The sequence below is a fragment of the Cyprinus carpio genome, unplaced genomic scaffold (assembly GCF_018340385.1).
Source record: "Cyprinus carpio isolate SPL01 unplaced genomic scaffold, ASM1834038v1 S000000867, whole genome shotgun sequence".
NCBI classification, from domain to species: Eukaryota; Metazoa; Chordata; class Actinopteri; order Cypriniformes; family Cyprinidae; genus Cyprinus; species Cyprinus carpio.
This window is the reverse complement of record NW_024873593.1, coordinates 77,288-90,106: the sequence shown is the minus strand read 5'-3', so window position 1 is coordinate 90,106 and position 12,819 is coordinate 77,288. Positions and strand designations below refer to the sequence as shown.

The following is a 12,819-nucleotide window of genomic DNA, read 5'->3' as shown; positions in this document are numbered from 1 at the left end:
ACATTGCTAAAACATTTAATTCAAGACGTTAGAAACATCTTTCTTGTGGGCAAGCTTTTGTCTTAGCTTTGTACAAACTATCATTCTCTAACAGAGAAAGAAGGTTTTCAGCACTTATGGGCTTTCTTTCTGTTCATTTGCTTAGTTGCACTAACAGAGTGTTACTGTTCACAGGAGCGCTAAACTGAGCGTTTTATGCTTAGAAGCTCAAATATATGTTCATGATCATAAAACTAGTAACTCACTGAAATCTGTATTCTGCATTGCTAAACATTTCATTTAAGATGTTAGAAACATCTTTAGTGTGGGCAAGCTTTTGTCTTAACTTTGTACAAACTATCATTCTCTAACAGAGAAAGAAGGTTTTCAGCATTTGTTGGCTTTCTTTCTGTTCATTCCCTCACCCTAAAAGAAGAAGATATAAGGGACTGCCTGTCAAAAGTGATTAATTTATGACCCCCCGCCCTCCCGCCCCCTATGAATTATGATCCGGATATCGAACAAACACGTGTGTCGTCTAGTTCCTGTTCCTGTTTTCCTAGATGTTTATGGCCCCCAGGTGTCAAACAGAGTACCTCTGACGACCTGTTCCTGTTTTCTTGATGCTTGTGAACGGATGTGTCAAATTGAGACTCTCTGGCGTCCTGTTCCTTGATGTTTTATGGCAGTGGCCATTTTGGCGATCAGGATATAATTCAGTCATCAGGATTTACCATGTGCTATGAAGAGCAATCTGGGGTGGACCTTCAAGCGTTCTGGTTTTTTCACACCTTTGAACAAGAACAAAAATGAATGAGATGATAGGGAACACACTCTTTTGTATTGGGATGAAAGACTCTTCCAAAAATGTATCCCTATTGTCATCAATGGTTGCTCAGGTTGGTCAACAGATCAAAATGGCAAAAATTATCAAACAAAGCAACTATCTAATCCATCCAGGCTTCTGAAAAAGTGTTATGTCTGGACATGTTCTTTTTAGACCCTAAGAGTCGCAGCATATTTTCCACTCATGAATCATATGAAGAAGCAGTACATAAGTTTTAGAAATAAAACAAGAAAGTTATAAGAGAACTTACATGAGTTAAAGTGACATCCATGCAGTCCAGTTGCCTATCTGTGAATGAAGTTATTCCCAGACATGCATCCTTAGCCCTCCGTCTGCTGACTGTGTTGTTGTGTATTTGGTTTGCAATGTGTTACCCTGACTGGTAGTATCAAACATGAATTGAAAAGTTAGTCAGGATGTAGCTTTTCACATGAATGTCCTAACTAGTCTAAAATCTTCTAAATTATTCTTTCATCTTTTCTTCAAATGTCTCCTTCCTGACTTTCGGGGCCGGTACAACGGTGTTTATGCCGACACCTCACCATGGTCTGATCTATAGTCTATATGTTAAGGTCTCTCACCTTCTGAGCAGGAAGGTGCCAGGGCATCTATCTTTTGGTGGTGGAAGACAAACTGTGTCACCTTCTGAGCAGGAAGGTGCCAGGGCATCTAGCTTTTGGTGGTGGAAGACAAACAGCGTCCTGTTTGGGGTTGTACTTTTGTTTTAGGTTGAAAGATGTCCAAACACATTTATCTGATCTATGAGGTAAATGTTAATGGTTCTTACCTTCTGAGCAGGAAGGTGCCAAGGCGTCTAGCTTATAGTGGTTGAAGATGTCATCTTAATGTGTCTATGTTAACGCCTGACTTTTTGACTAAATGTTTCATTGAATGTATTGTCTGGTAGGGTTTTATTCTGAGTGGGTTAATTTAAAACATAAGAATTTTCTTTATTGAACAACTACATTTTTAAAAACAAAACAAAGATGGGTGTACGTAACAGCAGATGCATGTTTACCCAAAAACCATTACCAGGACTCTGTTCATGTTTTAAAATATTTTCAGTTTTTATTTACTGAAAGTCATTTAACATAGGTTCTTCTTTTTATTTAGTAGTATATGAGTTTAAACTATCTAGTAAGGGTTTATTTAGGGTGGGTTTTAATTTTTAAAACATAAGAAAAGGATCAGAACCATTTATTTTTTAACAAATATGTTGAACGTTACAGTAAATGCATCCCTACCCAAAAACATTACTAGTATTCTGACCAAGTTTTTAATCTTTGCTTTATATTATTTTATCTGATTAAGAAACATCTAAGTTGTATTTACTAGTAGATTTAGTAAGTTATATTTGATAAAGTTGTAGATCCTCGGAGTGTGTTCATAGGTCAGAAAGAAATTAAAACATCCATCCCTATTGGACAGAAAACGTTGGGTAGGTGTGTGTGTTTTTTTTTATAATGTAAATTTTTCATGCTCCGCCTACAGCTGACATCACACCTCAACACATTCAAAGGGTGTCCGCTCTAACCTGATCAGTTTCACAAAAAGTCACTGATTAGCTAGTTTGCTAGCCTCATCTACTGCTGTGGAATCTCTGAGAAAGACTTTGTTTTTTACAATGGCTTACAAAAATGGTGAGTGTATTTATTTTTTATATTAGATGGTCTCTTTGTGAATGGGGTTTCTTACTCTGTTTAACTTTAATGTTTAACAGGATTTTTAAATCGTATGTGTGTACAATTCAGAATACTTTAAGGCGCAGAATGCATTTGATCATCTTGACCAGCTACGTAAGTAATGTATTTGTTTTATACACATATTATAGTGAATACACTGTGTTTTTTAAGGATTTATCCACTTATTTTATATTAACTATACTTATTTGTGGTTAGTTAGAGCTCCACTGATTAACAGCTTGGATCAACGGTCTGCTAACAACCGCAGTAGTTCCTTGAATGGTATGTTGTATTTATTAGTACTTACATTTGAAATATCTGTTTGATGTATGTGGTTTAAAAACTTTTTAAAAACTAAATCTTTTTATTTTACTGTTTTACTGATTTCTTTAGGTCTTGATGTAACAGGGTTGGTTTCTCAGCCTGGGCCTGATATACCGATATAAAGTTGGTTCGACGTTTGACGTTTGACATTTTGTCAGAGATTCAGCCTCGGAAATCTTCAATAATTCTTTAACGATTTAGCACAATGACAAGAAACTTACTGTGTTGTAATTGTTTTCAAATGTAGAAGAGAACACACATTGTGTTTTATTGGTTTTAATCTGCCTTAAGGAATTATAACTGATATACCTTATAATGTAAAAGTGCAGGAAAGGGACTGTCTGCAAAGTGCAAAACGAAGAGAAAAAAAAAGCACAATTATTCCATCTAAATGCTTCACTTGTGAAATGTATAAATAATAAATCTCAAATCAAATGGGTGTGTCTTATTATTTATTAATAAAGAACATTTAGCTGTTGGTTTTATTCACAGAACTGTAGCACAACAAAAGTTATTGAAATGGAACAATTGAGAAAAAGCTTGCAAAGCATTAAAAAGATCCTAAAATAAAACTCACACTATAGTAATATACACAACTTGTCTTGACCAAGTTTGACATTCAGAAGTTTAAATAAATTAATTTTGAATGCACTCAGTTTGATATGTAAATTTAAATAGGTGTGTCTTGTTACTTGTACAAAGAACAATACTTACAGCCATCTTTTACTATCATATGTAAATCAGGATGCATACTATTGAACTAAATTTGAATCCGTTAACACACTAATGTTTAAAACATACAGTATTCCATCTCAACTTCAAATGGCGTGCCTTGTTACTGGTTTCTAGAAGAACATTTTGATGATGGTTTTAGCCACAGAACTATAATAGAACACATACTATTGAAAATTAAACCAATACATCATTTAGTTTCAAATAAATACAATCTTCTATCTCACCTAAAAAGGCTGTGTCTTGTTACAGATTTCTTATGGAACATTTTGCAGTAGTTCTCATCGTCAAAACTGATGCAGAAGTAACGCTATTGACTTTCAAAAATCGAATGCAAAGCCTTCCAAAGAGTCTCCAGTGTTACTGCCCTCTAGAGGAAGATACTGCAGGTGTTTTGACTGAGTTTGACATTCAAACGTATACATTAATTCCAAATCAATAAAGTCTTCTATTTCAACTTCAAAAAGTGTGTCTTCTTACCTGGGCATAAAAGAACATTTCGGTGAAGGTTTTACTCTCATTTGTAATTCAGGATACATGCTATTGAACTAAATTCAAATCTGTTAATAAATTAATTTAAAATGCATGCAGTGTTCTTTCTCAAATCTAAAAGGTGTGTCTTGTTACTGGTTCCTAGTAGAACATTTTGATGGTGGTTTTAGCTACAGAACTATAATAGAACACATACTATTGAAAATTAAGCCAATACATCATGTAGTTTCAAATAAATACAATCTTCTATCTCAGCTACAAAGGCTGTGTCTTGTTACAGATTTCTTATGGAACCTTTTGCAGTAGTTCTCATCGTGAAAACTGATGCAGAAGTAACGCTATTGACTTTCAAAAATCGAATGCAAAGCCTTTCAAAGAGTCTCGAGTGTTACTGCCCTCTAGAGGAAGATACTGCAGTTGTTTTGACTGAGTTTGACATTCAAACGTATACATTAATTCCAAATCAATACAAGTCTTCTATTTCAACTTAAAAAAGTGTGTCTTCTTACCTGGGCATAAAAGAACATTTCGGTGAAGGTTTTACTCTCATTTGTAATTCAGGATACATGCTATTGAACTAAATTCAAATCTGTTAATAAATTAATTTAAAATGCATGCAGTGTTCTTTCTCAAATCTAAAAGGTGTGTCTTGTTACTGGTTCCTAATAGAACATTTTGATGGTGGTTTTAGCCACAGAACTAATAATAGAACACATACTATTGAAAATTAAACCAATACATAATTTAGTTTCAAATAAATACAATCTTCTATCTCAGCTACAAAGGCTGTGTCTTGTTACAGATTTAATAAATGATATTTTGCAGCAGTTTTCATTGTCAAAAGTGATGCCGAAGTCATACTATTGACTTTCAAAAATTAATTTTCAATAGCATGTGTTCTATTATAGTTCTGTGGCTAAAACCACCATCAAAATGTTCTACTAGGAACCAGTAACAAGACACACCTTTTAGATTTGAGAAAGAACACTGCATGCATTTTAAATTAATGTATTAACAGATTTGAATTTAGTTCAATAGCATGTATCCTGAATTACAAATGAGAGTAAAACCTTCACCGAAATGTTCTTTTATGCCCAGGTAAGAAGACACACTTTTTGAAGTTGAAATAGAAGACTTTATTGATTTGGAATTAATGTATACGTTTGAATGTCAAACTCAGTCAAAACACCTGCAGTATCTTCCTCTAGGGGGCAGTAACACTGGAGACTCTTTGGAAGGCTTTGCATTCGATTTTTGAAAGTCAATAGCATGACTTCTGCATCACTTTTTGACAATGAAAACTACTGCAAAATGTTCCATAAGAAATCTGTAACAAGACACAGCCTTTGTAGCTGAGATAGAAGATTGTATTTATTTGAAACTAAATGATGTATTGGTTTAATTTTCAATAGTATGTGTTCTATTATAGTTCTGTGGCTAAAACCACCATCAAAATGTTCTACTAGGAACCCAGTAACAAGACACACCTTTTAGATTTGAGAAAGAACACTGCATGCATTTTAAATTAATTTATTAACAGATTTGAATTTAATTCAATAGCATGTATCCTGAATTACAAATGAGAGTAAAACCTGCATGAAAGTGCTCATTTAGGCCCAGTTAACAAGACACACACTTTGAAGTTGAGATGGAAAACTGAATACATTTTAAATGAATTTATTAAAATATTTTGAATATCAAACTCAGTCAAAACAACTGCAGTATCTTCCTCTAGGTGGCAATAATACTGGAGACTCGTTGGAAGGCTTTGCAAGCTTTTATTGAACGTTAATAGCATAACTTCTCTTTCCTTTTTGACAATGAAAAGTATTGGAAAATGTTTGTCTAGGAATCTCTAAGAATACACAGCCTATGGTTTTAGAGAAAGAAAGCTGCATTCAATTTAAAAGAATTTATTAACAGATTTGAATTTAATTCAATAACATGTATCCTGATTTATATATGACAGTAAAACTTGCATAGAAATGGTCTTCTAGGATACAGTAACAAGACACACACTTTGAAGCTGAAATAGAAGACTGTATTGAATTTAAATTAACTTTTAAAATATTTTGAATGTCAAACTCAGTCTAAACATCTTCCTCTAGGGGGGCAGTAGTACTGGAGACTCTTTGGAAGGCTTCAAAATTGATTTTTCAAAGTCAATAGTGTCACTTTTGCATCACTTTTGACAATGAAAACTACTGCAAAATGTTCTTAAAGAAATCTGTAACAAGACACAGCCTTTGAAGCTAAAACAGAAGACTATTTATTTTGAACTAAATTATGTATTGGTTTCATTTTCAATAGTATGTGTTCTATTATAGTTATGTGGGTAAAACCAACATCAAAATGTTTGTCTACTCTGTAACAAGACACACCCATTGAGGTTGTGTAATAAAACTGTGTGTGTTTTAAATTAATTTATTAAAATGTAGATTTTCAAATTCTTTGTTGAATTTCAATAGCATGTTTTCTGTTATAGTTCTGTGACTAAAACAAATATAAAAAAATCTTCTTATGAAAACAGTAAGAAGACACACACCATGAGGTTGATACAGGAGAGTGTATTATTTTAAATTAATTTCTTTATTGGTTTTAATTTCAATAGCGTGTACTTATTTGGTGTCATACTTCTGTTAATATAACGAAAAAAAAAAAAAGGACCTGGAATCAGCCTACTGCATAACCACTGGATTATGGACTACTAATGCTTTTAATGTTGTTTTTCTTTTATTAATATATTTATTAATAGTAATAATATAATAATAACTACTATCACATATCTTGTTTACAATATTTCTTATTTAAATTCAAGTGAGCATTGTAAGTGTTTGTCTTTATATCTTTCAAAGACCTTGGGAGCACAAATTGCTCTTGTTTTGTTAATTATAAAAAAACATTCCGGTGGGAAATTTTTTTGTTTTATCATTTTCATGTACTTTGTAGACGGTCCCTAGCTAGCATAAGCGCTAGCGCGCCACTGCTAGACTCTTTATGTGTTGCAACAAATCGAGGAGAATTAAAATAATAAAAACTGCGATGTGTGTTCAGATCTACGTTCTATTGCTTTTCAGATAAGCCATTTTTATACAATTATACTCATCCACTAAGAATTTATTGAATTTTTTCGCGGGTGAATATCTGTCTAATATCCAATGTCAAACATCGAACCAACTTTATATTGGTGCCTGATATTCAGAACATAATTGTTGGACCCCCAGAGCCATCTGCATCGGCCAGTTCAGGTTAGATCTGATTCCTCTGAAAATATCTATTTGATGTATGTGGTTTAAAAACTTTTTAAAAACTAAATCTTTTTATTTTACTGTTTACTGATTTCTTTAGCTCTTGATGTAACAGGGTTGGTTTCTCAGCCTGGGCCTGATATTCAGAACATAATTGTTGGACCCCCAGAGCCATCTGCATCGACCAGCTCAGGTTAGATCTTGATTCCTCTGAAAAAACATTTGTTTGATGTATGTGGTTTAATACTTTACAAAAACAATCTTTTATTTACTGTTTACAGCTTCTTTAGCTTTCGATGTTGCCGGATTGGTTTCTCAGCCGGGGTTTGATATCCAGAATAGAGATGCAGGACACTCAGAGCCATCTGCATCGACCAGTTCAGATCAGAGACGATCTTTGTTAAAAGTCAACAGGGGTGTTAAACGGCCCCAGCCAGACAAATTAGCAACAAGGGCTACTACCTCAAGGCTTAGTACTAAGAGACGCCTAGCACCGACCCTGACACGTTGTAGCCCAACGACAACCCACGAATCAGTTGGTATGTATATTTCTATTTTAATTCAAGAATCTGTTGTAATAAGAGAGTGAAAAAAAAAAAAAAAAAAAAATCATACATTAATTTTTTATTACATGTGTGTTTTCCATAGAACTCCACAGTACAAATGTGCTGAGCTCTCAGGATAATGTTGCTAACTGGGACGATGCTTTGATCAAAAGCTGGGACGCCTATGATGATGCTGTGGTGCCGAATGTCTCAGAGTCCATAAGTTCTGCGGTGGCAGATAGACCTTCAGACGTTACAAATGCTGATAATCTTGTGCTGAATATAGATGATCAAGATTTGATATCTGCTGCAGACAGTGTGGCCCCCACAACTGTTACAAATAATACAGAGCTGACCGGGGTGGTTAAAAATCATCAGACTGAAGAACTTAACACTGTTGAGGCTCCTGCTGAACATTCTGCATCGACTAACGATCAAGCTCTACCATCAAATCAACAGTGCTTCATTCATGAACTATTGCTGGAGGCCCGTGAACATAATCGACGTGTGGAGGAACATAATCGGCGTGTGGAGGAACATAATCGGCGTGTGGAGGAAAAACTGAATGAACAAGTTGAACACCTCCGAAGATTCAACAGTCATATTGATATGTTATTGACAAACTCTGTTGAACAAGTACAGATATGCAGACTGGTTCATGAACGTACAGGCTTTATTGCTGAACAAATGAAGAAGATTGACAGCGGGCGTCGGGAGGAATTCAGAGAACGTCAACTCACGGTAACACTGCTTTCTAATATTAATAATGCTGTTTTAGGCGGTGGCAAATCCTGAGCAATTTTTGATTACACATGTAAAGAAAAATACGATGGTTTCTTCTTTTTCTCTGAGCTGACGGGTACCATGTGTTAGTTGTTTTTGATATGCTTTTACTGCAGTTGCATTTGCGTAGTGCTGTACTGATGGTGTGTTTGTTAGGTTAAATTAGTTTTTATTCACATTGATTTGTATTATAACATTCTGTGTAAATGGTGGGGTTTTTGTGATGGGTAAATCTTTAAATTTTTTTTTTTGGTTAATTACTATCTGTATAGACGTGTTTAACAGTGTTGGCTAGTGGTGTTGACTTTTTTATTACCAGCATTGAGATTTATTTTGATTGTGGTTGTTTATATAGTATGCATCTGTAATCAGATGCATATATTTCAAAAATACAAATAATTTTTTTTTTTAATTTTTGCTTAATTACTATCTGTATAGACGTGTTTAACAGTGTTGTCTAGTGGTGTTGACTTTTTTATTTTATTAGCAGCATTGAGATTTATTTTGATTGTGGTTGTTTATATAGTATGCATCTGTAATCAGATGCATATATTTCAAAAATACAAATAATTTTTTTTAATTTTTGCTTAATTACTATCTGTATAGACGTGTTTAACAGTGTTGACCTTTTTTTTTATTACTAGCATTGAGATTTTATTTTTTGATTAGGGCTGTTTATTTAGTATGCATCTGTAATCAGATGCATATATTTTGAAAACAGAAATACATCTTTTAAATATGGCTGGTAAAAGAGTACGTTCAGATGATGATCTACATAGCTGTTCATCGGAGTATGAACAGAGACCTTCTAGAAGAGCTAGATATGATGCTGATGATGATGATGATGAGATGGTTATAGTTGAGCGGTTGCAGGGCATAATTAATCAGCAGATTGAGGCCTTTGGTCCAGACTATGTAAATCTAGCAGATAGATTAGAGAGTCTTGTACAAACACAAAGGTCTAATAATGAACAGCATGGGATGATTTTAAACAATAACATGTCTGAGATAGTATCAGATCTGACATTACAGGATCTAATAACCACAGAGGTTGAAATGTTAGACTCAACTGATCCTAATCTATGTGAAAGATTAGAACAATTGATCCAGACACATGCCAGTGATTCTGAACAGATAGGCACTGGGTTATTAGATTCTGTATTGTCAGATCCCACAGGCCCCTTTGCAGGTTTAAGTCAGAATGATGTTGACAGACGAGATGGCGGTGTTGTAGGAGGATACACTGTAGTACCAAGACCCTATTTCAATGGTTTAGAGTTACATAGAGATCTGAATCTGAGAGAAATTTCATCCCCCAATTTAGCTGCATATACTATATTTGTGCAAAACGTATTGTCAGAGATGGTGTCATTTTCCAGACAGATGGCAGGTCAGGGTGGGTTTATTAACATTAGCTTGAGAGGACCTAGTCTAAAACGTGATGTGAATGCTGTACTGTCCCCCGGTAATGATTACACTGAGCAGGTTTTTGTAGACCAGTTTGAAGCTGTAATGCAGAGTAATGAAGGTGTGATGGCTGATGATTCTTTACAATTACATGTATCGATAGCCAGAAGTAAGAATGGTGGGGTTCGTAGGAAGATTATCGATATCGCCCATGATGATGTGTTTAAGAGGAAGAAGATGCATTTATTTTGTCCGAACAATGTTGGAACAAATTTATGCTTTGCTATCTGTTTAGCCCATTTTCTTGAACCACAAACACCACACCATGACTTAGAAGGAAGGGCCATGACCATACAGAATGCTGCCGGTTTCACATCATGTAGCGAAGTTTGAGAAGGCCCTCTGGAGTCGATTTACGCGTATACGCGTTTTGGGGGTGGATGATAACCCCAGAAAAGAACTTAAATACACTTCAGGTTTTGATCGTTACAGAAAGTGCAATACATCAATCGAGAAGGGTCTACTTTTTTTTGTATACACATAATAACAACAAAACTTTGGATAACAAAATCAAGGAAGTGCTGTCTGCAGCCTTTGTCACTTCAGATACAAAGTCATTAAAATGACTGTAACTCAGTACTCAACGAAGAGACGAAAGCCTGAGTCTAAAAACTAAACAAGTGCTGCCGAAAAAAATATTCTGTGATAAAAGTAATCCATATGAAAAGCGAATGTCCGTTTCACAACCCCTTCTAATGCGACCACGCCCCCGCGCCGAGCGCGCTTTTGAGATTCTGTTTCACTGAAGCGCGCGGCTTTTGAATACACACAACAGAAGACAAGCGCAGCGAGACTGTTCTTCAAGTTTTATTATTTTACATGAGAGGAATAAGAGAAATTCACCCCAAAAAAGCATGTGGTTGAGGATTGAGATTTGGATTCCTCAGATTAAAAAGAATGAAGCACTTTATCAGCAGAGTTCATAAAGTACTGTTATGTCAGGATCTTTATTTATAACTTGTTAACATAAAGTGTAGAATCAACGTGAAAATGTAAACTTGCATGCTCTAAATGTCTGCAAGTGAAAGTAGTGACTTTCACAGACAACCCCATTCCAAAAGCTTGATGTAAATAATATAAAATGTAACAATAAATGTAACTGTAACAAATCCAATTGTCCCGACTGTTTGCGATTAATATATAATAAGTAATAAAATAACAATACTGTTAAATGTGTTTTTTTTTTTTTGCTAATAAACTACCATTTGTAAAAGGTTTCTCATATTAAGGAGTGTGAACGGGAGTAATGATGTAGAAAATCAGTTTGCGATACTTTTTGTTATTTTCCCACGCTCTAATAAACTGTTTAAATGCACTCACAACTAAATATTAAGTTATGACGTGGGATATTACATCGCCATTTATTTTGTCCTCACATTATTTCTTGTAAGCAGATCCGCATTATGCAGCTCCTTATGCAGGCCTTTGTTTGTTCAGGTGTGAATTCATGATGTCCTGCTCGAACTATTGTCTGAACAATTTAAATTAATATATTGTTTTCTGTAAGTGATAATGTAAGTCACCGATTTCAGGGAAACAAAAAGCGTCTAGGGCTACAAGCTCCAGTTCTCAAAATCCTGGGAACCCTTTTCTGTAATGTTTCATACCTTTTTCAAAGCCTACCAAACCTAGTTTTCACTAACCACGCTAAACATTTTTTTTGCTCCAAAAACCCGTTACATCTATTTATATAGCCGAGTTTTGATTACAGTCAGATTAGACTTAGCCATTTAGATGATAGAAACTGAAAAAAAGCACAAAATGTCAGGGAATGACATTCTCCAGGGCCCCCAATTACAAACATAAAAATTTTTTCTTTACACAGAACTATGAGAAGGTCTTAAAAAAAAAAAATTGTGGTTTTTCACACACAGATCTAGTGACGGTCGATTAGAAAAGTATAAAACGCATGAAAAGCCACACCCCAAAACTGTTTTTCTGTATCTAAATGATAGTCATACTTACATGATAAAGAACTCACAGCATTTAGGGATCAGATGTGTGTGTGAACTGTTATGAGGATCAAAAAATAGACATCAAATGTAAACTTGCATTGCCTCTCTGTCTGCAATGACAGTGAACCCAAAAAAAAAACCAAAAACACAATACATTTTCCCAACTTGTAAACCACAATTGTAAATTACACACTTGTTTAAGCTCATAAACTACCAGTTGGTGGTAACGTGTCGGGTAGATCCCTTTGCGATACTATTAAATACTGCAGTAAATGCAGTAGACGTTATTATCGCCTAATCCGCCACCCCCACAAATGTCCTTTTGTCTGTAGGTGCGCCTGGGTGATAATGTAAGTCTGGAGTATGAATGTTTGCATACAGCCTACAGTACCTAAAAGAGCTTGACTTAAACTATTATGATTTTGAATCACGTATAAGTGATCATGGGAACATGTCGCGAAATACGCTTCTGCCATGTTTTGCTGTAGAAGAAATACTCTGAATTTGGGTGAAAAAACTGATGAAAACAACTCATCAATAAATTCAGGCAACCCAAATTTAAAAATTACACACTTGTAGCACCCAACGCTTCAGGCTTGATCATTACTGGAGTATTTTGCAAATAGGTCTTAACTTAAGATCGATGCTAGGTGTAGACTATCTCTCATGTTTGATGAGATGACCAATCTGCATCAGCAACACATTTTGCCTATGGCTTTAGCGAAGACATCTGCAGCATTAAATCTGACCACAGCTGAGAAGGGC

The 12,819-nt window shown here is 34.9% G+C and overlaps 1 protein-coding gene and 1 long non-coding RNA gene across 3 annotated transcripts; one reads left to right on the top strand and one right to left on the bottom strand.

Moving 5' to 3' along the window:
• Positions 1-437: 437 nt before the first annotated feature.
• On the bottom strand, positions 438-1,769 carry LOC122143121. 2 transcript variants are annotated; one of them, XR_006158982.1, is made up of 4 exons: positions 1,614-1,769; positions 1,408-1,527; positions 1,077-1,205; positions 440-770 (listed from the first exon to the last, which is right to left on the bottom strand). It is a non-coding gene; the product is annotated as an uncharacterized LOC122143121 (long non-coding RNA). The 2 variants fall into 2 exon arrangements; XR_006158981.1 differs by having other exon boundaries at positions 438-770; positions 1,408-1,769.
• Positions 1,770-2,332: 563 nt separating this feature from the next.
• Positions 2,333-10,410, top strand: LOC122143122. Its single transcript, XM_042753970.1, has 6 exons — positions 2,333-2,466; positions 2,578-2,622; positions 2,725-2,790; positions 7,405-7,497; positions 7,586-7,843; positions 7,953-10,410. Exons 1-6 carry the CDS (start codon positions 2,451-2,453, stop codon positions 8,642-8,644), a joined length of 1,170 nt encoding a protein of 389 aa, XP_042609904.1. The 5' UTR covers positions 2,333-2,450; the 3' UTR covers positions 8,645-10,410.
• Positions 10,411-12,819: the final 2,409 nt, after the last annotated feature.

What these genes read in the sequence shown, in the direction of transcription:
- LOC122143122 (XM_042753970.1), top strand. An exon ending in CCGCAGTAGTTCCTTGAATG is followed by an intron (nt 2,791 to 7,404) that starts GTATGTTGTATT and finishes TGATTTCTTTAG; the next exon opens with CTCTTGATGTAACAGGGTTG. An exon ending in ATCTGCATCGACCAGCTCAG is followed by an intron (nt 7,498 to 7,585) that starts GTTAGATCTTGA and finishes TACTGTTTACAG; the next exon opens with CTTCTTTAGCTTTCGATGTT.